Source organism: Frankliniella occidentalis, unplaced genomic scaffold, assembly GCF_000697945.3.
Source record: "Frankliniella occidentalis isolate FOCC.00 unplaced genomic scaffold, Focc_3.1 Scaffold69, whole genome shotgun sequence".
Lineage (NCBI taxonomy): Eukaryota > Metazoa > Arthropoda > Insecta > Thysanoptera > Thripidae > Frankliniella > Frankliniella occidentalis.
Genome location: NW_026267199.1, coordinates 1587931 through 1611511, shown reverse-complemented (window position 1 = coordinate 1611511; position 23581 = coordinate 1587931). Strand labels below are relative to the sequence as shown.

Below are 23581 nucleotides of genomic sequence, written 5' to 3'. Positions count from 1 at the left end.
ATAATTCCCTTGTCATTTGTGTGGACGTTTATCAAGTGAAATGTCAAAGTCCATTCTTTAGCTGCTTAGTAAGATGAAATAAATCTTGTCTTTTCAAGTAAGCAATAATATTGATTCTTCTAACATCTGGTACTAGAGCCTCATTATTATTAAAATGTATGTGAACTATCCCTAACTTCGTGATAACCTTGAACTGTCAAAATATAGTCGACAAGCTGTAAAATAACTGTCTTCAGAAGAAGAAGGGTTTTTAAACATTTGCTAAATGATATTTCATTAATTCCCTTAGCTGTTTATTTCAATTGTCAAATATCTTAAGGACAATTCAAGTATAACCTCACTTTTGTTTCTCCTAAAATTTATCTACCATCTCACGCAAAACAGATAAAAATAAATTGCTACTTGGAGTGAAATTAAAAGCAGATCCTCTCTTGTGGTTCTGGTAAATGTCCGAGTTACACTATTCTTCTCCTGTCTCTCTATCTCTATTAATACCGTAAAGTGTATTTGGAGAAAAAAGAAGAGTATTTTAACATTCGGTCATTATTCGGGTTTTGCTAATTCTTTATTCACTAAATTCTTGGGTCTAGTATTTCTTAGATATATGTTTGTGTCCCAAAACCATAGCAATGATTACGTTTGTAATTGGAATATCATTACAGAAAAGTTGACTCCATACTTTTGAAAGTGAGTGTATGAAATTGGTGAAATAATTTAATGACATTCTATTGATGATAGTCCAATTTTATGGCCAAGTCTAATTTAAATCACAGTTTCTTTACAAGTGATAATCAGGACACTGCTATCTTTTACTCAAAACATTTTTTTATGTTTATACATGGTATATTAATTTCATAAAGCACACAACTGGATGTAACAGGTAACAGGGAATGTCGGTGTATGCTGGCTATGGCACCGGCTAGTAGACATGCCCTCATGCACCGACGTCTTCTCAGTCACACACCCTTTTCTTGTTCTGCTTTCAAAACTGGCCAAGCTTTTACCATAACTTTGCAGTTGCTAATTTCGTCCTGCGGTAGTTGCACTGTAAAAAACAATTTTGATGGAAATAAGAATACCATGGCTAAACATTTTTACAAACTTCTCATGACGGATTTTATTGTTGCTCTCATTTAACAGAAGCCACAAAAAATCTTTGATGAGATGGTTGTAAAACTATCTTACCATTACATTCTCTTTTTTGTCACATTTTTTTTTTCAGTGCGCCGGCACAGTTGAAATGATAGATGTACAGCAATCAGCTGATTTGAGATAGGTACGTGGACTGGAAGTTGAGAGGAGAGGATGGGAGGGGTGTTTAGCAGGTTCAGGAGGGAGAGTAGGGTGGGGTGGTTCTCCGCTGAACGTTGCCCAGAAGCCGCAGCACGGGCTCAGTGCGAGAGAGATGCACCACGCCGAGAGCGAGGGCGGCGTCGCCGGCGAGTGAGTGGGATAGAATGTGTCCTCCAGGACAACTCCAGGCGGGCGCTTGCTTCGAGGCAGTGTCAGTATGTAAATCGCGTTAAGCGCGTGGTCATGTTTACCTCGGTAGTGACGGCGGCGAGTCTTGCAGCAGCGCGCCGAAAAAATCATCCTAGTGGCGACCATTGCTACTCAAAAAGGCCCCCCCCCCCCCCCTTCCTCCTGGTACAATTTTGTTTTGTTTACGCCAAGGTTTACCGGGTTTGAAACTCGGGCCTCCAGGGCAGGGGTCTCACACTCACACGCCGGATCGCGAAATACGACGTTGTCGCAAATTTGATTATTGTATGCCCGTCGCGCCGATAGGAAAAACGCTTTAGAGTCGTAAAAGACGAGAATCAGTTTTACAACCGGCCAAAACGTTTGGTCGCTGGTTTGTGCGACCGCGTGCGCGTGAATGAATGCGTGGGATAAAATATTTGGCGGGGGGCGCACCGTTAAGGAATCTCACGTTCAAAAACAATTATGATGCGAACATTTTTATTTTTGTTCCATATCGTAGTTCGATCCACGTTGGCATGTTTATTTGGGTTGGTCCAACCCTCACGCCACTCGTTTTCGGTACGCAGAGCCCCTGGGTTCCTGGATTCAAACAGCGGGCGGGAGGTGTCTGTCACCGGCATGTCAGCTTACAACCTGCTCCTTTCCTTGCATTGCGCGATTATAAAATGAAGCCAACAACAAACGAACACTGTGTGCGGACAGCCTGGGACAACGTAGTTTCGAAAAACAGTTTTAACAATATAAAATTTGAAGCGTCGTTCTTTGAGTAATATTTTTTCTGCACGGGCAGGGCGGCGAGGGCACCCTGGGGGCTCAGGGGGACCGCCCCCAAGCTCGCTGCCGCTCTCCCTCCAGCTCGCAGCGGCGCCCGGGACGCCCCGATAAGAAGTGCGTCACGTTAATTGACGGACGGCCCCGGTGCGGCGCCAACAATGGGCAGTAACGTTAATGTAAAATAGCCGATCTTTACGGCCGCCAATTACATCGTAAGCAATTATGTAGGGCCGGCGTGCCGTCGCGAGTGGGTCTTAAATCTCGCCTGGGGTCGTCTCCGACCACGTGTGGTGGTGCTTTCAGGCGGGGTTGGCGCCGAGGCGGGGAGGGGGGGGGGGAGGGGGAAGGGCCTGGGCTAACGCGAAGGTGGCGATAAGGTATGACGACGCGCACTCGCGCGCCAAAACCATTTTGGGCAGACCACTGAAACTCGCAGGATGGGGAGGTGTCGTTCTCTAATGGCAAGTCAGCAAACTTTGTTGTCATGTGGCGCAGGTTAGGGGTGACGCTGGCTGTAAGTCGCCGCCTCCGCCGCTGGCGGCCGCTGACCGTCCCGTCCCGGGGCCGGTCAATGCTGCAGTCGGACTGTCGGGACGCCGCGCCGTTCTGCGAACGACCCAATAAGCGCACGCCTGCACGTATCGAATGCGAAAAATAAAAGGGGGGTAAGGCAACAAAAAGAAAGGAAGTGCGCCTCTCTCGCGGACTTTGTGATCCAAACGGACAGTGAGTGAGCGACGAGGGCGTGAGGGGTAGGTAGGGGGTGTGGAGGGGGAATCTTATGGCCTGCGCTGCAGGCTGGAGAGCAACGAAGAGTGCATCTGCCCGAATCGCGCGCTCTCTCTCTCGCCCGCCGCTTGAGGGTGCGTGTGTGTGCGCGCTTTTGGGTTCCAGGAGCTTGGCAGAGCTGTCGATGCAGTTGTTGCCAGAGTCCCCCCGGCCGCATGGGTGGCCAGACTGACTGCAGGACCACTTTTTGAAGGTCCCCTCGTCTCGTCCGGTCCTCCGTCTCGTCTCCGACCTGGATCCACTCGCGGCGAACGTGTCTAAACCTCGCAGTGTTTTCTGTATTATCTTATTTTTGTGCCTAATGGCGAGCTTTGGTCGTGAAATCGACAATCCCCCTCTACATTGTTTTAAATTAGATAAAAAAAAAAGTTTGTTGACACGCGATGCCAATTACTAGGCAGTAATTTTCTTCGAAATAGTACGATATTCGACCGCATTGTTAACAGGGCTCCGTACATTATTACTTATTAACTGTCTCTAACTTTATTTTGTAGTTAAAGTTAGTTTGTAGTGAAAGTTAAACTTAGTTACGTTAGTTAAACTTTAAGTCCTTATAAGTAAGTTAGTCACTCGACTTGTCCAACTTTTCTCCTGACTATCTACGATTAAAATCGGTTATATTTTAAAATCATAATCAATGTTCACTTTGAATTTTGTTACAACCTAATATTCGTTGCATATTCGTTCGTATTACATGATACGGAGCACGGATTATGAATTAATACTCTCCCTATGCCTTCCCCTCTTTGGGACTAAGGTGAAGTGAAGACACTCTTATGCACACGCAGTTTCATGAAACATTGAACTTTGTGCAATAGGACCCTTGTGTTTGCAACATACTTCATAAGGGCAGTCGAGTGCAGTTGTGCAGTGTGAGAGAGTTGCGGACCCGATAGGCTCGCGTTGCTCCACATTGAGAGAAATGTTTCGTTGCAGCCATCAAAATGTTGATACCCACGACCCAATTTTGTTCGATTAGTCCGGCCGGCTTAGACACAGGCATCAAAATTCTCGTTGCTGTAACCGAAATTTTCGTTGCTGTAACGAAAAGTTCAGTTGCTGCGACTAAAATTCGATGGCCATGACTAATACGGACTGATCGAACAATTTTTGATGGGTGCAACGAAACATTTCTCTCAGTGCAGTCCACGCACCCCCGCACTCCGACGCCTACCTGGAGGCAGGAGGCCCCCGCCGAGCACTGCCACCTCCTCGTCCTTGAACCAGTTGACCGCGGCCGGGTCGCCCCCGCCCGCCTCCACGCGGCCAGCGCGGCCGTGTAGTGTGGCGTGGTGGTGTTTAGACTAGGATTTCCAGCCAGGGTCACAGGCGCCACGCGGCGCACCACCACAGTGGCAAGAAAGCTGGTGTCATTTCAGGTGTTTTCCACCTCTCAGATATTAATCGAGTTATCGCGCTGATTAGTCTGGGACATGGTCAGTACGGTAACAAGCACGTCTGATGTTTTAAGGAAAATCTGGAAAACTTTTGGGAACTCCCATAATTTTAAGAAAAAGCTCATTTTTTAAAAAAGTATGATGACATCCTTGTTTTTCACAATACGCGTAATATCGGGAGGAAGTGAAAAAAAAGTTTGTGACTCATGCGTGCACCTTATTCCTCGTGCGAGTGGGCCGGGCCGGGCCGGTCCTTTAGAAGGTGTATCAAGTTACGAGGGTGTTTGGCTCCGCTTTGCGCCGCGCGCCGCGGTGTGACCAGATTAATGGTCTGTGACCCGCGGAGCCGTGACCCCTGACCCAGCGCGGCATTGTGTGCCCGGCAGTGCGATGCGTGTCACGTGACGTGACAGCTGCAGTCGCAGTCTGTGTGATGGGCAAAGCGGCCCGAACACTTCTACACTTTGTGTCGTCGTTTTTTTTTTCGGCTTGTATTCGATATCATTTTTGTTATTTGGTTAGAGATCACGTCTAAATCAAACCACACGAGGAAATCTTGATTTTTTTTTTCGCCAGGGATTGTGGGCGTTGCATTTTTCGCATGGGTGCGTCAAGGTGGGCGTGCCTTGCCCAGGCGGCGCCAGGCGGCTGGGCCGCCGCCGCCCGGCCCGGCTGCAGCTGTGCCTAGCGCCTGGCGGGGTAGGCAGCCAGGCCTGTGCCCGGGCACCTCAGTGTGGCGGGTCTGCATACTGCATCCGGCCGCAGGGGCCATGACTCTTTGCGGGATGAGGCAAGCCCGCACCCGCAAGGCGTTTCCCCCCCAGTTTCGTTTGACACGCCCGGATCAGTTCCAAATGCCACCTTGGCTGCGTGGAGGTGGAGTGGGATGAGAAGGTGTCATGCGAAAAGTATGAAAATTTCCGCAGTCAGTTGAGGGAGCGAAGGTCGTGCAGTGTTGTGACCATTAGGTGGCGCCGGAGAGACAAGATACACACGTCACAATGTACACACTCACGCATCTGGCCGTGAGGCAGCGACACTGCTGTGACACTCGTACGCCCACCACCACCCACAGCATCGTGGCCGCCCCGCCCCGTCCCGCCTCACCTCACCCCGCCTCATCCTACCCTGCCGACCATGTGCACTGTGGAGCACTGTGCCAGTCGTCAAGTTGTTGCAGAATGTGTGCCATGGCGTCAGTTGAACTTTTGATCCAGGATTCGACCGTTGTGGTCGTCGGTGCGGAGAGTAGTGGACTATACCACTACTTTATCACATACCCCCAAACTGCGGCCGAAAACATTTGGTCTCTTGTGATTTTTGCGCTGGCAGGATAATGCATTGTCTGTGTGTTGTGCTCATGCTTATCCACCTTGCTGCGATGGAAGGAGACTTGACTTGACTTGACGACCCGCAAGGCCACTTTTGGCCCAAAGGTTTAGATCCGACCGGAGTCGTTCTATTTACCAGGCCCTTCCACCGGGGCACGATGCCGAGCATACAAGCCTAGCGAAAAGCTTAAATAAAACTGTAATTTTGATTTTGGTTTTACTTGTTGCAGGCGTACGAGCTCTCGACGCTGACTGGCACGCAAGTGATGCTGCTGGTCGCCTCGGAGACGGGCCACGTCTACACGTTCGCGACGCGCAAGCTTCAGCCCATGATCACCTCGGAGGCGGGCAAGGCCCTCATCCAGACGTGCCTCAACTCCCCTGACCCTTGCCCGTCCTCCGGCGGCGGCAGCGGAGGCGGCGGCGGCAGCGACCAGCGCATGTCGGCGACGGGCTTCGAGGAGACGGAGCTCTCGTACAACATTGGCGACGACGAACAGAAAGTAAGACAGTTGGTCTACGGCGGCCACGGCGGGGGCGGCGGCGGCCAGGGGGGCATGCACGGGCACCATGGCGGCGGGCACCACGCGCAGCAGCAGCACATGATGGGCATGTACGGCCACCCGGCGGGGCACCCGCACCACGAGCAGCACATGTACCCCTCGCCCTCGCACCTGCTGCCGTGCCCCTCCCCGCAGCCCCTGGTGCTGCCCCCCTACCACCAGCCGCCCTGCCCCTCGCCGCAGCAGCAGCCCCCGCCCCCCGGCCAGGGTGGCGGGGGCGGCGGCGGCGGCTATGGCCTCCCGCACATGTCGCACGCGCACCCGCAGCGGTAGCAGCTTCGCACCAGTGCTCTTTCACTTTTTATTATTATGATTATTTAATTATTTATTCGAGCGAGGTGAGGTCACCGGTGGCTTAAACGAGAAGGGCACTGCACTTGCACTTGTCAATGTTTGAGTCGTGAGATTCCAAACAGTATTCAAGGAGTGAGTCTTCTTCCTATGAATCATTTTTTACACGTTCTCGTTTTAGTCCAAAAAATTGTCATGAAACAAAATTTTTGTTAACGGGTTAATTTTGCATTCTTGTGTAGTGATCTTCTCGTTATAGCCAGTGTTATGTGTGATTTTGTGACTTCGCTTCTCTCACCTACCCCGTCCTTCCCCTTTTCGCCTTCTTTTCCAATTCAATATCATTGATCATTGTTTTCCTTTTCGTTTCGGGAAAAAATAAAAAAATTGTTTGACCATAAAATGGTGTATACAGAGAGCGTGCCTCGTGCGGGGGCAGGGAGCTTGGCTCGCAGTCGGCCCGCGCCTGGCTGTGCTGGCTGTGCGCCCAGCGGAGCTGAGCACAGCGCCTAGGGGCCATAAATTCATTTCCTGAAGCGAGCTGCGCACCGTTTGTGTGTGCGAGGGAAGACCCTTCTCCCTCCCCCGTATTATTTCGGCCCCAAACAAGTAGAAAATTTCACTACGTTTTCCATTTTATTAAAATTTATTTTAAAATATAAGACTCTAGTTCTTTTTAAACAATTATAAATTGCGTAAGAATTGTTTTTGTGCCTGTACGGGCGTGCCATTCAAACGAAATATGTCCTCTGTGAGGGCTTGTACTCTGTACTGTCTGTTGTTCCCTATCGTATACTTTTCTACTATAATTCCCATTCGCTCCCCCTGCCCCTTAAAAGCGGTACAAAGCAAAATGTCATCTCGGGCAGTTGCATCAAAACCATTAGTGGCTTAAAATTTATTGGTCTCAGGACTCTGTCGTCTGAACAGTCCCTGGACTTAACTTATATCTTCAGTATTGTAAAGGTCGGGTTCCAGCTGCCCGTGGACTGACTGGTGATATTGTGAATCACATCCGTCCATACACTGTCTGTGCATGTTGTCGTGTTTTGTTTGCTGTGTAGTGGCGAGCTTAAGTGTTTGTCTCCCGGCATGGGTGGCAAAGGGTTGCATCCTCCTCCCCTCCCCCACCACGCCGAGACACGGCGCTGGCTGAGGTGTAGGCCTAAATTTACCCTCGGATGGCTAAACTTAGCCCCGGTTTGAATGGGCTGCTACTGCCCTTCTTCTGCAGATATTGGGCTGCGTCCGAACGGTCCGGCTGGTGCTCGTGTGAGCGCGAGAGAGCCGAGGAGAGCGCTGTCCACCTTCCTCTCACTTCATTTCCCTTTCGCGAGCTTGGCAGAGTGCCGCGCCTTCCCGGCTACACAGAGGCCAATCTGCCCACAGCGACAAAAATAATTGGACAATATCAGAATTAAAAAAACTGAAAAACAAAAGAAACTATTCAGTTCATTCGACTTCGATTCTTTTTCTTCCGTATGTTAATTTTCATTTTACGACTTAATAAAAATTAAATACATTCATTCTGTTAAAAAACAAGGATTCTGGAAAACCCTCTGCCACCTTTGCCTGTTGTTTTTGAAGCACGCATGTCCCCGTGTACTCAACTTCAGAGTCTCCAGCTGCCTCGTTTGTTTTGCCATTCTCAGTTGGAGTTATAAACCATTTTCTTCTCCATTTTTTTCGTGTCTCTGTTCCATTAAAACCAAGGCAAATGCGAGTCAGCGGAAATTTCGAAGTTGGGTTTATGGTTGTCTCTGGTTTGTAGTGGTTGTGTTTTTTGTATTAAGAATACTTGCCAGCCTGCGGAAAACTACTCGATTTACGAGCATTTTCACCGTGAATTTTCCTCAACTGACTCTTAAAATATCAAATGAAATGCATTCTTAACTCGTTTTGATATTTTCCATACGACGAAATGTTGTCTAAGTTCTTTGGTCTTCCCTTGAAAAACCATCCAAGTGCATTGGCTATCTAATTTCAATTCTGTAGGCTGAGATACATTGTACCGGATCTTAACCAAGGATCAGGCTGGCCAAGTGTGTAGTGATATGTTGAACGTTATGTGCATCCTGCTTGTAGCTCGGCGTGTGGCTCACGGTTTGTATTCGGCGGCCGGGCTCTGCGCTCTCATATTCTGAGGATCAAATTTATTAATACTCTAATCTTCATTTGGATAGTTGATAAAACTCATTAAGATCCAAGCATAGAATTTTTTTATTTTTTTTTAAATAATCGATTGATTAAATTTGATCTACATGTCACTGAGAGCGCTGGGCCATTGTGGCTATCTTAGCACGTTGTTGATGTTTGTTGTTATTGCGATGAGCTTTCTTTTAGTCATGCCTTGCACGTCTTGTACGTCTTGTTAATGATTGTGATTATTAGTCAAGATTATAATTTATTAATTTTGTTACTCTAATTTTTATTTTTATTATTAGTTTTTCTATACAAACAGTACTTACACGGATATTGGCGTACATTGTCATATCGTGTTTGCAACAAGCGACAAACTAAAAGTTTGATGTATCGGCACATTCCACCGTGTTATCACGTTAAGGGGAATGATGAATTATGAATAATGATGTTTTGACCGTTTCTTTCCCAATTAAGATTTTCGTAAAGCGCTGAAATTTCTGCTCTGTGTTTCTTTTTCTAGTTTTAGGTACAGAATAGCGAAAGAAGCGGAGAGAGGGTAGGGGGGGATCCCCCCAAAAAACTAGTTGGCTAGGGCTATGCATGGTCTAAGCTATTTTTTATTTGAGGGGGGGGGGGTATTGCGGCCTACTCGCCTTCCCCACCAATGATGAAAACTTTCAACCCCCCATAGGACAGATCTGTAGGTATCGTGAACGTCAATGTGGAGGGTGGGTCCAGAGGTTAGCCGGTGGTGGTGAGCAGGTCCTGCGGAGGCTCACCTCTGCTCACCGCTGCTCACCGCTCGCCCAGCTGCCAGGACACGGCAAGGCCTATTGTCCCCCTCTCCCCCCGCCCCACCTGTCAGAGCTGGCCCCGTTAACCAGACCATCTGGTCTGCCGCCGCGCGGCCCCGCCAACTCGCCGGGGCCCCGCGGCCAGCATTGGGTTTCCTATAGTACCTCCCTTATGTATTTCCGGCTGGGGCACCACCCTGGAGCTCTTAGGGATGCGCGGATGTGCACACCAAACGCTCATGTGTAAATCTGTACATAGATTGACCGGACTAGATATTGGTAAAGATTTGTGCGGCACTTTGCTGACGTGCAAATGCATTCATGTGTTGTTGTGCACACTTAGAACGCCCAGTTCTCGAAATAAGAAGGTTGTTCTTGTTCTGAGCATATTTTCGTCTTGGGTGAATGGAGATTATATTGTCCTTGATCCAAGTGGATTTTGTGCTCTGATGAAGGACATGCTGCCTCAAGTAAAATGTTGTCGATGTAAGCACACAACTTTCTTGTTTTTTTGACGAACATTTTTATATTTTCCAATCAAGATACCGCCTTGCGTGTAACATACACTCATTTACGAGAAAAGTAGTCGAACATTTATTGAGCGTGGATTCGTGTGCCTCTAGGTACTTTATGTGGACCCGATGGACGCCCAATAGGTTATCACTGCCTATAGATTTCCTTTAGGTTCCTTATGGGGTCCCCGCTCCTGTATGTGAACCGAGAGGCTGCGCGTCTTTGGCTTGTGTGTAATTGTACTGACAGTCCGCCCTGTGGCGGGGCGGTGGGGCGCGGTGGGGCGTGGCGGAGCGCGGCGCGGCGGCCGGGTCGGTCGCTGCTACAGTTGTGCGCCCAGTGCATTTGCATACAATCCCCCCGCACGCCGTCGTGCCCGCCGCCGCCGCGCCACGCCGCTCCAGAGCCTTATCTCGTAGCAGCGCGCGCGTACATCGCCGCACTCTTCGCCCGGGTCGCTGACGAGCACCTCCGCGTCCCGCCGACGGATGCCACCTGCCCGCTCCGCTCGCGCCCTGGGGGACGCCACTGCCGTCGGCGTATCACTTGTCATTTAGCTCACGCCCCCCGCCCGTTATCGACTACGTGCCCGACCCCGGTGCCCCCGACCCCTATAGATTGATTTCACGCCCTCGCTACTGCTTTTGCTGCTGGTCTTGGTGGGGCGTGGCGGGGCGTGGCGGGGCCCACCTCCAGGCTACCGGTATTTGGCCCATCCTCTGCTAATGAACACCACCTGGTCGCTGCTCGCACGTGACCGGGTGCATCCCGTCCTGCTCCCTCTCATCCTCCCCCTCCTTCCCATCTCAGCCCGCCGCCGCCTGACGATTCCTCTGATAAATTCCTTGAAGCATGGCACCCAGTACCGCCCCGTGCCTCCTCACCCCGTGGTCAGCCCCCCCCCCCTTCTTTCTGGACCGCATCATTCGGAGCACAGTAGGCTCCTCTCTCTCGCTCTCTTGCCCAGCTGGGGGAGAGGAGCGGTGGTTTCCATGACAACCGCTAATGGGAAGAAGAACACAGAGCAGGAGCAGCGGCCCGGGCCGGACGACCGGACAAATTGATGTCTGATGCATTTTAATTATTTTTACGACAGAGTGGGGAAAATAATTATTCAATTTCCTGTCTCTCATATATAGAGATGGCGCGCTTTATGGATGATTAGCCTTTTTTTGCATTTTTTTGAGGCGCGGAGGTAGTGAGGGTTAGTCTGCTATTAAACATTGTGGTGGTCCGATCCGGTCCGATCCCTCTGAGGTGACCTCGCAAAGTCATTTTAGGCCTCCCGTGCCTTTTTGGCTGTTCACTTTTTGCTACATTCCCGCTGTCGTAGGTGGTACAAAGCCCAAATGGACTAGACGCCACATTCTGAATTATTGTGATATTCCGTATATGTTCTTCGTTACAAAATCCGTGCCTATAAATTCAAAATAATAAAAGTTTGTCCAGAATTATTTTGATGAATTTGAAAAAGAAAGTGCAGAAAGAACTGCTGGACAGTCCTTGTTACCTCTCCAGGGACTGGCGTGATGCCTGTAGCGGCTCTCGCGCTACGAACTGTTGCCAACCAAAGATTACTCTAACGTGATTTTGTATGTGAGCCTGCGAGAGTGTGTGTGAGTAAGGTTGTGTGACTGTGTGTGACTGTGGGAGTGAATTTTGGGACACGTGGACTCTGTTATCTTAGTATTGCATTCGTTATGTCCACTGTTTACCAAATATTGTTTTTAAATACAACTATTTTATATTTTGCTTAGAGATCCATGATTGTCTTGTGTCAATTTTGCGCGTGTGTCTCGTGTGAATTTTTTAATGGGATCATTTCAATACGTGACTTTTGACACAGGTACACGTATCTCTTGCAAAGAATTACATGACCTGTTTGTTGTGTTGAGTCGGTACTTGTTTTGTCCATATAAATAATTTTTTGTTGGCTAGAGAGATGTAAATACATAAAAATTGAAAGCAAAAGACCACATTGCCACTGATTTAACTCCCTGTACTCAAAATGACAAGTAACATTCAAACTCAAGAAGATAAGACCACAGAAAAATTAAGCCTCTTCAATTTTTAATTATGACACCTTTCCAAGTGACACGCTTTGGTCGTGTGGTCACACAATCGGGAACCATGAAAGAATACTCACATTGTTCTCGCGGTGAATTAATTTATTAAGAACGACCAAACAATTGTACAATCAGTCGTGCAGAACGGACGGCATAGAGAACGTATCTGCACTTCAAACCAATTAGCATAAAATAAAAATCGCTTAATTGACTATTGGGTTACAAAATTTTAAAAAAGCTATCCACAGTATAACCCCTTGTCCACATTTAACGCAAGTGGCCTAATTATCAACAAATGCAATGTACTAGTTCTTAAGCTATCAAAAGAAATATCTGTAACAGTAACATGGGTGTTCTTTCATTGAAAAACATACATAAATTTACGAACTAAAATAGCATTGTAGGCGAAAAAAGTGAAAAAATCAAAGTGATATAACTATACGATGAGGTAAAGGCAAAATTCTAGCTTCATTTCTGTTATATGAATCTGTCTGATCGACGTCAAAACAGGGCGCATAGTACAGACCGTCGTACGTAGAAAAGATGGATATGAATGAAAGGGCTCAGCTGAACTACCGGACAATTACGCGCTGCTCATTGGTCATTAGAGGGGTCGGGGTGTGAGGTGTACTCACCTCACGTATTCACTCTAGAGTTCACAAAGGCACGCACTGGTACGTGATGTGACAGACGCCCGCCGGGCAGGGCACTACACTCTCCTGTCTGCATTTCCCATAATTTTTTTGTGTCACAACTGGAGTCTTTTTACAAGATCATCATGAAATATCTGTGCAGATTGAAGGATTTATTGACTGTGATAGGCCTGGGCAGTGCCACCGTGTGCGTGTGCTCGGCAGTTGTGCTTCGGGGAGGGGAAAAACGCAAGCAGAGTCAATGCTAGGAGCGTCTGGCACGCCGGCGCTGTCTTCGTCGTCTGGAGGACTTAATATTATATATGATCTCACCCCAGAAGAGTTTCAATTAGTAAGAGTATGAATTAGTTTTTCAGTGGTTAATAGTCATGTAGCCTTTTCTTTTTGTTGCGCCGCACATTACGCAGTTAAATACCTGGCTTTCAGGAGAGCAATAAATAGTTTGAATACAATTCTCTTAGAGCGAAATTGTCTCTATTTAAGTCATTATTAAGTCATGATTAAGGGTCATCGCGTAATTGGAGTGAGTTTCCTCCGGGTCCTCATAACTGGGCGAAATCATAGATCAGTGAGTGAGACTTTCATGAATAAGAATTAAAATTTAAAATGGTTAAAATCTTTTGCTTTTATGGAGCAGTGAGAAATCGTCTCACCTACACCTCGAGCAAAATTATTCCACACAAGAACTTGCACAGGGCTCATACCGGTCAGGGAAGTCAGGGAAGTCAGGGAAAAGTCAGGGAGAAAAAAAAGGTGTCTGGAAGTCAAGGAAAAGTCAGGGAAATTTCATTTGGGTCAGGGAAAACTATTCAGTGCCGGCAAATGCTGGCAAATTTCACCAGAGATGGCAAAAAATTTGATTTATTACCACAAAAATTTCTCGCTCGCTCCGCTCGCGAGCATAGACGCCATCTTGGCCTATTCTTTTACCAATATTCTGATTTTCAGTATTCTTCATAGTTTTCAGAAGTAACGAATTAATTTTTGCGTCCTGTTTCTTTCTGTATTTCTACGACATTGACCTCCTATTCTACTCAGAAAAGTCAGGGGAAAACGGGATATTTTGGTCTGGAAGTCAGGGAAAAGTCAGGGAAAATAGAATTTGGGATCTGGTATGAACCCTGAAATTGCACTACCCCCACATACGAGTTAATATCTGGCTCAAATTTCATTCATCTAGGTTATTTTGACCGTTATATTATTTGCAGTATACTTTGTCTCTAGCTTTGTAATAGGCTTTATCGTCTTCCTCTCTAATTTTCCTCCATACATCACTCTCTATTTCTCCATCTATCTCCCTCCCACGTGGTGGTGCGAGTGGCACACCTACATAACGCCATCTCATCCCAACACACTCACACACCTGCACCTTGCTGCTTCACCTTGAGGGGGCACCCACTCGCGCGACACCCACTCACTCAAACACATCTGCTGCTCGCGGGTGCTGTTTTCGAAGTTACTTTCTCTATCTCCTCTTCCTATTTTTTTCTCTCTATCTCTCTGTCGCACGGTCTCGCTGCGTTTTCGCCCATAGCTCTCTACCTCATCCCACGAACTTAGAGATAATCACAGTACTAGGCTCTCACTGATAGTCGATTAGCCACAGAGTTTACGTTTAGGATCCTTTTTTATTACCCATAACAGGTCGGGAAAATCTCAAATATCTTTTTTAGTTCATTGTCATAACACTAGCTCTGTTGCCTTTAGGCCAATATTTTGGAGCTTGTTTTGAACGCCAAGTTTTAGCATTCCTGTCAAGAATGACAAATAATGGTGTCATTTTAAAAATATGGCAAATGCATATAATGGTTATAAACTGGTAGATAAAGCGTGCAACTGGCGTGCACGTAAGAGTGTTTAGCAATACGTTGTATCGCTGAACTGTTTGAACATTTGAATACTGAAAAGTGTTTAACAGTAAAGTTGGATACTTAGTTGTGTTTAACTTCATTGATGGCCATACATCTTTGGGCTATTAAAATTGTTCTCTGTTGAATACCTTTGAGTGTTCAAATTTACAGTCAAATACGTAAAGAGCGCACCATAGAGTTAACACTGCCATGTGCATGCCAGTTGCACACTTTTGTTTTCAGTGTATCGAATATTTTCCCTTTTAAAAACGAACAAACAACTACAGTCATGTAAAGAGGCCACTCGAAATCACTGAAACACTATGTTTGACAAATACTTTGTATACTTTTCCAAAATGAAACTAACAACTTTTTTTATGTTGATTGGTACGAGACTATCCTGTTGTAAAATCGCAACAATTTTTACATCCATTTTTTGTAAGAAACTGACTGGTTTTAAAATATATTCTAAAAATATGAAGTTTATTGCGAAATCATTGTGTCTCTGTTAACGTGTATTGAGGGGAACAGGAGGGAACAAGAAATAAGTAAATGTAACAGACACTGTTTTAGATGTATTGGTGAAAAGTTTAACATGTGATATACCGACAGTTGCTGAAGATAGCTCAGAGTATAAATATTGTGTTTAGTTCATTTATTATTTAAAACGCTCAGTTTAAAAGTAATAATATTTGTGCGCCGACCCCATAAGACAACATTGTATGAAAAGTAATTTTTAATCCTGAATTAAATTGCAGTACTCTGGAAACTTGCGTGTCGTCAGCATCCCCTGCCCCGATCACATTGTTAAGAAACAGAACGAAAAGAATATCTTAAAAGTTGAAGTTTTTTATAATCGATGAAGGAAAAGGACTTAGGCGGGCACTTTGTTCATAACAAAATTAGAAATGTATTCTACGATGCTTACGTTTCCAGAGTACTTCGTGCGTAGTTACTCTACGCAGAAGTGCAACATTCGAACTTGTAAAAAGCGTAGAAAAATCACCACGCCAATGTGCGCATGAAAGTTATGTCATGTGCTCAACAATTTAGCACTTTTCACACACTTATTTGTGAATCATATGTCTGTCACACATATACTTTGCTATGCATGACAAAATGGGCTCACGCTCTTGTTTTAAGACAAACGAATACTAGTAACTAATATCGTGCATGAGCCAAATGTCTGATGCGGGCGGGCTGGGGGCGTGATGCTGAACCACGCATTCCTGGGGCCGGCGAGTTGTCTTGGTGGCGCAGCTGGGGGAGGGCCCTCACCTGCAAGCAGTAAAGAGGCAGCAATAAATATCTGGTTATAATAATAATAATAATGCGAGGGGCGACGCACACATATTGATAATAAAAGCGACGGGCGGTGGGTGTAATAAACCGCAAGCGGCCGGCGCAGTGCAAAACAAAATGATGAGAAAAATAGTGAGGGGAGGAGGGGGGCTAGACAACGCTTCTCTTTCCTGGTATCGCTACCCCCCCCCCCTCCCTCTTATGTCCCCCCTTCCTTAATGACAAGTAGCTGCGTTACATTCGGTGGTAATTAAACAATAGACTCATTGAAATGAGTGCCGTAAAACGTAGGGCGTGGCGTAGCGTGGCGCAGGAGCGCGCCCGCAGTAGGGCGTGAACGGCTGAAATGAAAGAAGCTGATCCTGGATTGTCTTCAGTTGAGGGAACAGAAAAGTCGAATATGCATTTATATTGCCAGTTTGCAGATAGCATTCAAGGGCGAAATGGAATGCTTTCAAGCCTTTCAGTTAACATAAATCTGTGGGAACCAACACTGCACATTATTGCACATTGTTGAAAATAATATCATAGTTTGGCACGATATACCTTGTTTACGGTCGAGTTTCCTCCCGAGTGTAGTTCTGCCCCCGCATGCTGGGGGCAGCTAGATTATTTATGTCGAGTTAAAGAGATAATAAAAATTCCACCTTGACAATTTTCTGCGGTGTTAGGTTAATTACAGGTGCGCTATTGAAAGACGTTTAGCTGGATGTTCGTAAAGCATGCTGCTGGCGCCAGAGGAGGGGCAAGGAGTGGTTGGGCTCAAATTAATTGAGCAGTGGTGGAAAAAAAACTTTTAAGGAAGAGGTTTTCCATCTCGTAGCTTATTTTGCATTCTGTGCGGGTATAGGCATGGGTAATGGTTCGAAACGCTATAAGGCCTGTATAGTTCTTTAGAGGGGCGTCTCCTGGAATGCGTGCGTAGGGCCATCGGCCGCAGGCGGGCTTGAGCATGTGCCCTGCGCGTCGGGCCTGTGACGAAGCGATGAGGGATGACTTGTTAACCCTGACACTGACACGCTGTCGCTGTAGCGGGGAGGAAGAGGATACTCTAGTGGGCGGTGTGTATTTGGCATATATAGCGCGAATTTCTTTAGCGTGAACTCGCCCGTGCACTGCAACTCAAAGGAAGTAATTATTTTGGCATGATTAATAGCAACTGGGCACTCTTTCCTATCCACTGAAGAGTGAGCGCTTTGCACACACTTGGTGTGTCTTCTGAGTACGTAGTGACCTTAACGATAGGTACATTCTGTCCTGTGAGAGACTCCATTTACCCTGGTTAGAAATTCGATCCGGGCGATACTCGATTAAGCCATTACGCATGTGGTCTAGCGGTCACACGCACTCTCATACACACACACACACACCCGCGCGCGCGCGCGCGCCCTCACACATTAACACACACACACACACACACACACACACACACGTTCACTCTCGCACACACACGCACTTACGGACACTCACACTGTAGTGCCTTGTCGCAGTTTCTCACGGCGCCATGTATGCGGGCATCTACGATGTGCGCGAGATTCCAATTAACAAGTTAAAAAAAATACTGCCGTATTTATATTACTCTCCTGATGTACTTTTGCCACATGACGAAAAGATCACTCAAACTCACGTTCTGATAGGTTATATTAAAATAAGTGTCTGCGACAATTTGAGTCTGACGCAAATCACACGCACTGTTAAAAGCTTATGGTGAATTTCACCGTATGCTTACATTGAACCTTGCAGGTGCAGCTCTACAGCTTACGGTATGCTACGGTGAAGTAGTGTACATCACCGTCACGTACAATGATTTTACCCTAGCTTATTAAGGTGAAAATTGACCCCCATCCCAGCTATACTGCTGCAGGGTTCACTGTAGCTTGGTGAAATTCTACGTAAGCTTTTATTAATGCGGTTTTTCGGGTCACTTTGTTCGTTGGCGTCAAAACCACGTGAACAAACTGCCCAACACTTGCAAGTGTGCAACTGCAAAGTTGAATACTTGCAAGTGTTCAACTCGGTAGGCGTGCACACTTTCAAGTAGTGCACACCTCCTGAGTTGAACACTTGCAAGTGTTGAGCAGTCGCACACTTAGCTTATCAGTGTTGACAATAGCGTGACACGACGTTTCGTCCTAACCCCCTGCCCCGTCTTAAAAAATGAAAAACTATTATTGGAAAGCCCTTGAAATGAATCACGGAGGGCGATGCCTGGTGATGTGTCGTGCAGGCCTGCCGGGCCGGCGCGGCCGGCGCTGCCGCTGCGCTGCGCATGACTTTATGGCAGCCGAGGGGCGTGTGCCGAGAGGCGATCAGTGCCGAGCTGCGCCGAGCTGTGCCGGCCGGCAAAAAGTGCGGAGCGCGCGGTGCGGGCTGGCTGGCGCCAAGGCGGCTGGCACCCCCTCCCGCCGCCTGCCCTCCCCCTCCTCCCCGGACACATACCCGCCCTACCGCCGGGCCGTCCGGCCCAAGTCAGCAAGACTTTCCTGAACGCTTAACATCAATACCGCCAGACTGGTCGGCAGAGACGTACGCTACGATAAATTTATTATCGTGCAGCATCGTTCTCTGCTGTCCGGGCCCGGGCCTCCTCACTTTCCCTGTCCACCTCCGATCCGGCGCGGTGCAGTGCCTTGCCTTTACGACACAAATGAGCTCGAAGGAACCCCCGGCTGGTCGTCACGGCGGCCGCCGCGGTGTTCCTCTCCGCCGCACGCTCACCCAGGGCTTCCGGGTGCATTCCGAGAGCCGTGGTGGGGCGGCGGCGGCGGCCCGGTGCAGCGGGCGGGCGGCCCAGAGCGCGGTCCAGCCGTAGCGGTACCCGCCAGCCTCCACCGCCCGCCGTTCCCCTCACCCTCGCCAGCGACCATCTGTTCGCTCCACCCCCGCCGTACGCGCCCTGCGCACCCCTCCGGGGGCTGGGGGTGGGTGCTGGCGCCCCTGTGACTCCCACAGGGGGGGCTGGACCCCCCGGGCGCCCGACCGCTCGCCCCCCGCAGCGGCAAGCGCCCCCGAGGCGAACAGCTGCGCGGGCCGCATACCTCGCGGCGCGGGGCCGACCTGCTGGCGGCGCTGGCCGCGGCCTCTACGTATGCCTGTGTCATACTCCCCCTACTCCCCCTCCCGTCTCCGTCCCCCGTCCCTCTCTGTCCTCATCAAATTCGGTTCCCCTCTCTATGTACACCCAGAAAACCTTATCCTTGAAACAAGGCAAAATCCCTTCTATCAAGGATAACTTTGCTTTAAAAGGAAACTTTTTCTCAAGAACGAATAAATCATCTGACCACCAGAGCAACGTAACCTTTTTTAAAACAATGGAAAATGCTATGAAAATAAGTAAAAAATTGCGTTGTATATTTTTTTTTTAAATGCAGTTATTTAAGGTATAGTTTTTCCAAGTACGTTTGAGCGCGTTCGAGTTGGTTCGATTTAACTCTGCCCAGCTCGCTTGCTTTCGAGTTAGATACCTAATGATCATAGTTCCTTTTTATTTTGGCAAGTAGATCTTGCGTGGCACGACATTTGCGACCGGGATGGGGCCGTAATGTCCATTCATATTACACATCCCCACACGCGGGGCGGTGTCGGGGCTTGGCCGGGTCATCGAATCCCATGGCGCACCTGAGGAGCCGCAAAGGGCCCCGCGCCCCGCGCCCCGCCCCGCCAGGTTACGCCGCGTCGGGCCACGACAGGCCTTGCATCGCCCGGCACCGCTCTCGTGATGACTCACGCCAGCTGTCTGAACTCGGTCGCGACTCGTACAGATCAGTAATTTTTGATGCGGGTGCATTTTTAAATAGTTTTTCGCGTACTGTGTTGGTTCAGTCCCCAACTTTAAATGATGACTTCATGCATCTAAGATAAACGTCAGTTATGCTTCGTGAATCGTATATTCTTTCAAAATTAAGTTACGATTATGGGTTGTCAACTTTCATCTTGTGTAAATGCCAGGCAGATACCAAGTCTGTCAGTTCACTCTTAAGTTAAAATAAAATTTTTAACCTTAGTTATTACTAACGTTGAAGGGTGCGTGTGGTAGAAGGAATTAGAACAAACGGCATTTTGTCTGCATTGAGTAAATCACTCTGTTAGGCCAGAAGATAACTTTCCGCTCATATTTGTTTGACATGTTAAAAAGCGAGCACTCGCTTTGACCCCCGGCTGGGGAGATCTCGTGTTGCGTTGCGTTGAGGTCTCCGCCCGCAGTGTGTCGTGCGTCCGTATAGCTCTGCGCCCCGCCCCGCCCCGCCCCGCAGGCTAGTCTTGTCTCGGGGCGGCGCCCATCAAAGCGGATACCAAACTGACTGGCCGCTGCTGCCACTTGACTGATGGTAATTAATTTTTCATTACACTCGGCTGGGCGGCGTGGCGTGGCCGTGCCGTGTCGGCAGCATTGACACTTTGCCTCGCTGATCATCGTCCCCACCCATTAGCTGCGGAGAGGAACGCCGCTTCGACAATAGGTGATTAAGGGGGCAAGAAGGGCTGAGGACTTTTTATACGAATGCGCTCGCTCCTTCGCCCCCCTCGAACCCCTCCCTCCTACCCCTTCTTTGTGTAAAGAACGGTTGGTGATATAGATGATGATGACGGTTGTAGTTAGTAAGAGCGGCAAATGGATCCGAGGTCTTGTCGATATCCCCGACTGCAGACAATGTACGTGACGTTACACGGACGCTGTTAGCCTTCAGAACATGCCCCTACTGTGTGCGACGGCACGGCCTATTTTATTCTTTTTCAAAAGTAACGAATTAGGAATCATCAAGAAAGTACGTCCGTCAATCGCCGCCTTACGAACCTGGCGAGCTGTCATGGCGCCTGATAGGTAGGCAAAACCTTGCACGCAGTGCATACGTGTACTGCAGGGTGGCCTACCCCGAGTCTCGCAGGCGCCAAGCTCCTCACAGTTAAAAGTTTTTCTTAGATTTCAAGGTTATTTTGTGAATTTCAAGGACGGGTTCTGCCTTAAGTCTCTGCTTGCAAGGGGAAGCCTTGGAATGTTTGGTGTGATATGTAAGGGGTTGCCTTGGATTACCAGAAGAAAATTCCAAGGTTTCCCCTGGGAAGCAGATGGTTTCACGGCAGATTCTAGGAAATCAAGGGTCGATATGGAAATTATCTACCCGTCCTTGCAATTCACGAAAAGAACTTAAATTCCAAGGAAACTTTTCACCGTGCTGTAATTGTCGAATGAATCTGATAAAAATGGGCGTACTTTCTCCATGATCTCTTATACTCGATGCTCGCGAAGAATTGGAATTTTTGTCCTTACATGAACGTAATTTACTTAAAATATCAAATATAATTCGTTATTGTAAACACGTAAAACTTTTGAAATGGAGCGCCTGTGTGAGTAGTTCACCCAGTGCTCAGCCATGCGGCGGTGTGCGCTCAAGCGCCACTGAGTCATTCGTTGCTTATTGCTTTTCATCAACTGCTCTCGCATGCATCTTTTAAATTCACGAGCTTCTTATCCAAGCTATTTCACCACCCACCCTGATCCCCGAAAAATGCAATAAAAAATGTAATATGTATCAATACGTAAGTAGGTATTTGGGTCGCTAGGCTGCTAGTAGGGTCCCGTGCCGCGCGGAGGGGGGGGGGGGGGCTTTTCCGCCCGCCCACGCGCAGCATCCATCATCATCTGGACCATCATCCGCGTTTAGGCCCTTGCCTAGGGATGGGCAGCGCCGAAAGGTCAGAGCCAAGTGCCTTCCGAGGCGCGCCGCACAGCGCCGCACAGCACTCGCCGCGGCGGCCAGCGGTCGGTAGCGATTAGCGTTGATTCATTCGGATTCCTTCGTCTTACGTCCATTGAGCGGCGGGAGAGTTGGGCGGTTGCGGGGGAGCGTAATCGAGCTGGACCCGAGAGAGAGGGAAGGAGAGAGAGAGAGAGAGAGAGAGAGAGAGAGAGAGAGAGAGGCCGAGACCTGGCCGATCTGTCGTGTCGTAGGGAGCGTGCCGCTGTCAGACGTGACTTGACCTTTCTGTCTCTCTCTCTCTCTTTGTCCGTCATTCGCCCATCTTCCACTGCATCTGTATCCCATTTCCTCGCCTTGATTCGTTTGGATTAAATTGCGGGTGGCGTGGCGGGGCGTGGCGGGGCGTGGTGGGCGGGGGCTCATTACCGAAGCTTCTGGCTCCTGGTGCGCTCTAGGTCAGCCCGGCGGAATTCAAAGAGACCGCCCGGCCGGACATGGGAGGGCGTGGCGGGGCGTGGTCGGGTGTGGCGGGGTGTGGCGGGGCGTGGCGGAGCTCCGCGCATCCGTCAATGAATGAACGAACGGGATGAATGAAAGAAGAGTGACCGCACGGGAGGGAGATTGGTATCGGATGAACCGAAGTGGATCCCTCTCGACCGGCCAGGTGCGGCAGAGTGGACGCCGCTCATACGAGCGATCATGTGGAGTCGGCTGCAAGTCGTTTGTGTCGCGCTGCGCAACTGCGCCCTGCGCAACTGTGCGCTGCGCCTCCGGTGCTTGAAGTGGGGGACGATTCTTAAACTCGAAACCCAATTCGACCTTGTCTAGAGATTGTCTTATCTACTCGTCACCAGAGCTTCCGAACCGGCTGGCAGCCCTATAGCACGTCATGCAACTCGTCCATCACCGAGGTCTCTCATGTCGAGTATCGAGTTCGAGATTCACCCTCCCGCTCGAACTCCGCGAGTCGGAAGAGTCTCAAAGAATCCTCGCCAGAAGCGCTGGTGCGCGCAGGCAACGCAATCGACTTAGCTGCGGTGCACCCGGCTGAGCCGGGCTGAGCCTCCTGGCCCGGGCTCAGCACGTGGCGCGGTGGGCGGACCGGCCCGGACTATCGCCGTCCTGGTCCCTCCCACGGCCCGGGCGCGCTATTGCCGAGAGAGAGGGAGAGGGAGAGAGACCTCAGGACCCGACCGCAGCGGAGCGAGCGGCCACCGTCTGACTCGCGACCCCAAGAACACTGCCGACCCGAAGCAAAATAAGAGGCTTCGTTTTGGCTAGGAACGGGCTATGTCGAAGCATTCTGGCTTCTTTTTGGGACCCGCCTTTGTTCTCTCGTAGCCGGATGGCTTAGATCCTAGCCTCTCGGCTAATTCGGCTGGCCGGCCCCACCCCCGCCCCGATCCGTCCGGGGTCTACCTGCTGCGAGGAGGAGAACTGGCTTCTTTTGGAAGCCTACCGGCTTTTTTTCGCATTTTGGCCTGGTGGCTTCGGATTGAAGCCATCATGATAAATCTTTGCCGAGCACCGAAAGCCGCACAGCAAAGTGCTCAAAAGTTTCTAAGTCTAGATATTTTTCAAAAAATCGATAATTTAAGATGAAGATATCTGGGCGTTTTGAAGCATGGGGAATAACATATCAAAAGATGGCTGGACATTTTTTTTCCACCCATATAGTGTGAACCAGCGGGGACTTAGTGTTTTTGGTCTTCGGCCATCGGTGCGACTAAGTGCTGACAGAAAAATAAAATTTTGATCAAAATTGGTATGGCTATTTAGGCGTTTTGAAGCATGGAGAACAACATATCAAAAGATGGGGCGACCTTTTTTTTTGCTCCCTATAGCGTTAAGCCAGTTTGAACTTAGTCGCAAAGTCAGCTAGCTCTGCCGTCAGACGTGGGCCGAGAGAAAAGTCTGACATCAGACGAACCG

The 23581-nt window shown here is 48.9% G+C and overlaps 1 protein-coding gene and 1 long non-coding RNA gene across 2 annotated transcripts in view; one reads left to right on the top strand and one right to left on the bottom strand.

Annotated features, from left to right (window-relative positions):
* The window catches only part of LOC113204469 (serum response factor homolog), a gene marked incomplete in the record, with an annotated part of 98338 nt that overhangs the window by 1510 nt on the left and 73247 nt on the right, over positions 1-23581 (top strand). Inside the window, 1 exon segment of the mRNA XM_052268418.1 lies at positions 6007-6279. Within this exon segment, the coding sequence (XP_052124378.1) occupies positions 6007-6279 (273 nt within the window).
* LOC127749611 (uncharacterized) overlaps positions 15204-23581 on the bottom strand; it is a 35867-nt gene continuing 27489 nt past the window's right edge. Inside the window, exon 2 of the long non-coding RNA XR_008011236.1 lies at positions 15204-15926. This is a non-coding gene — a long non-coding RNA (uncharacterized LOC127749611). The remainder of the gene's footprint in view (positions 15927-23581) is intronic.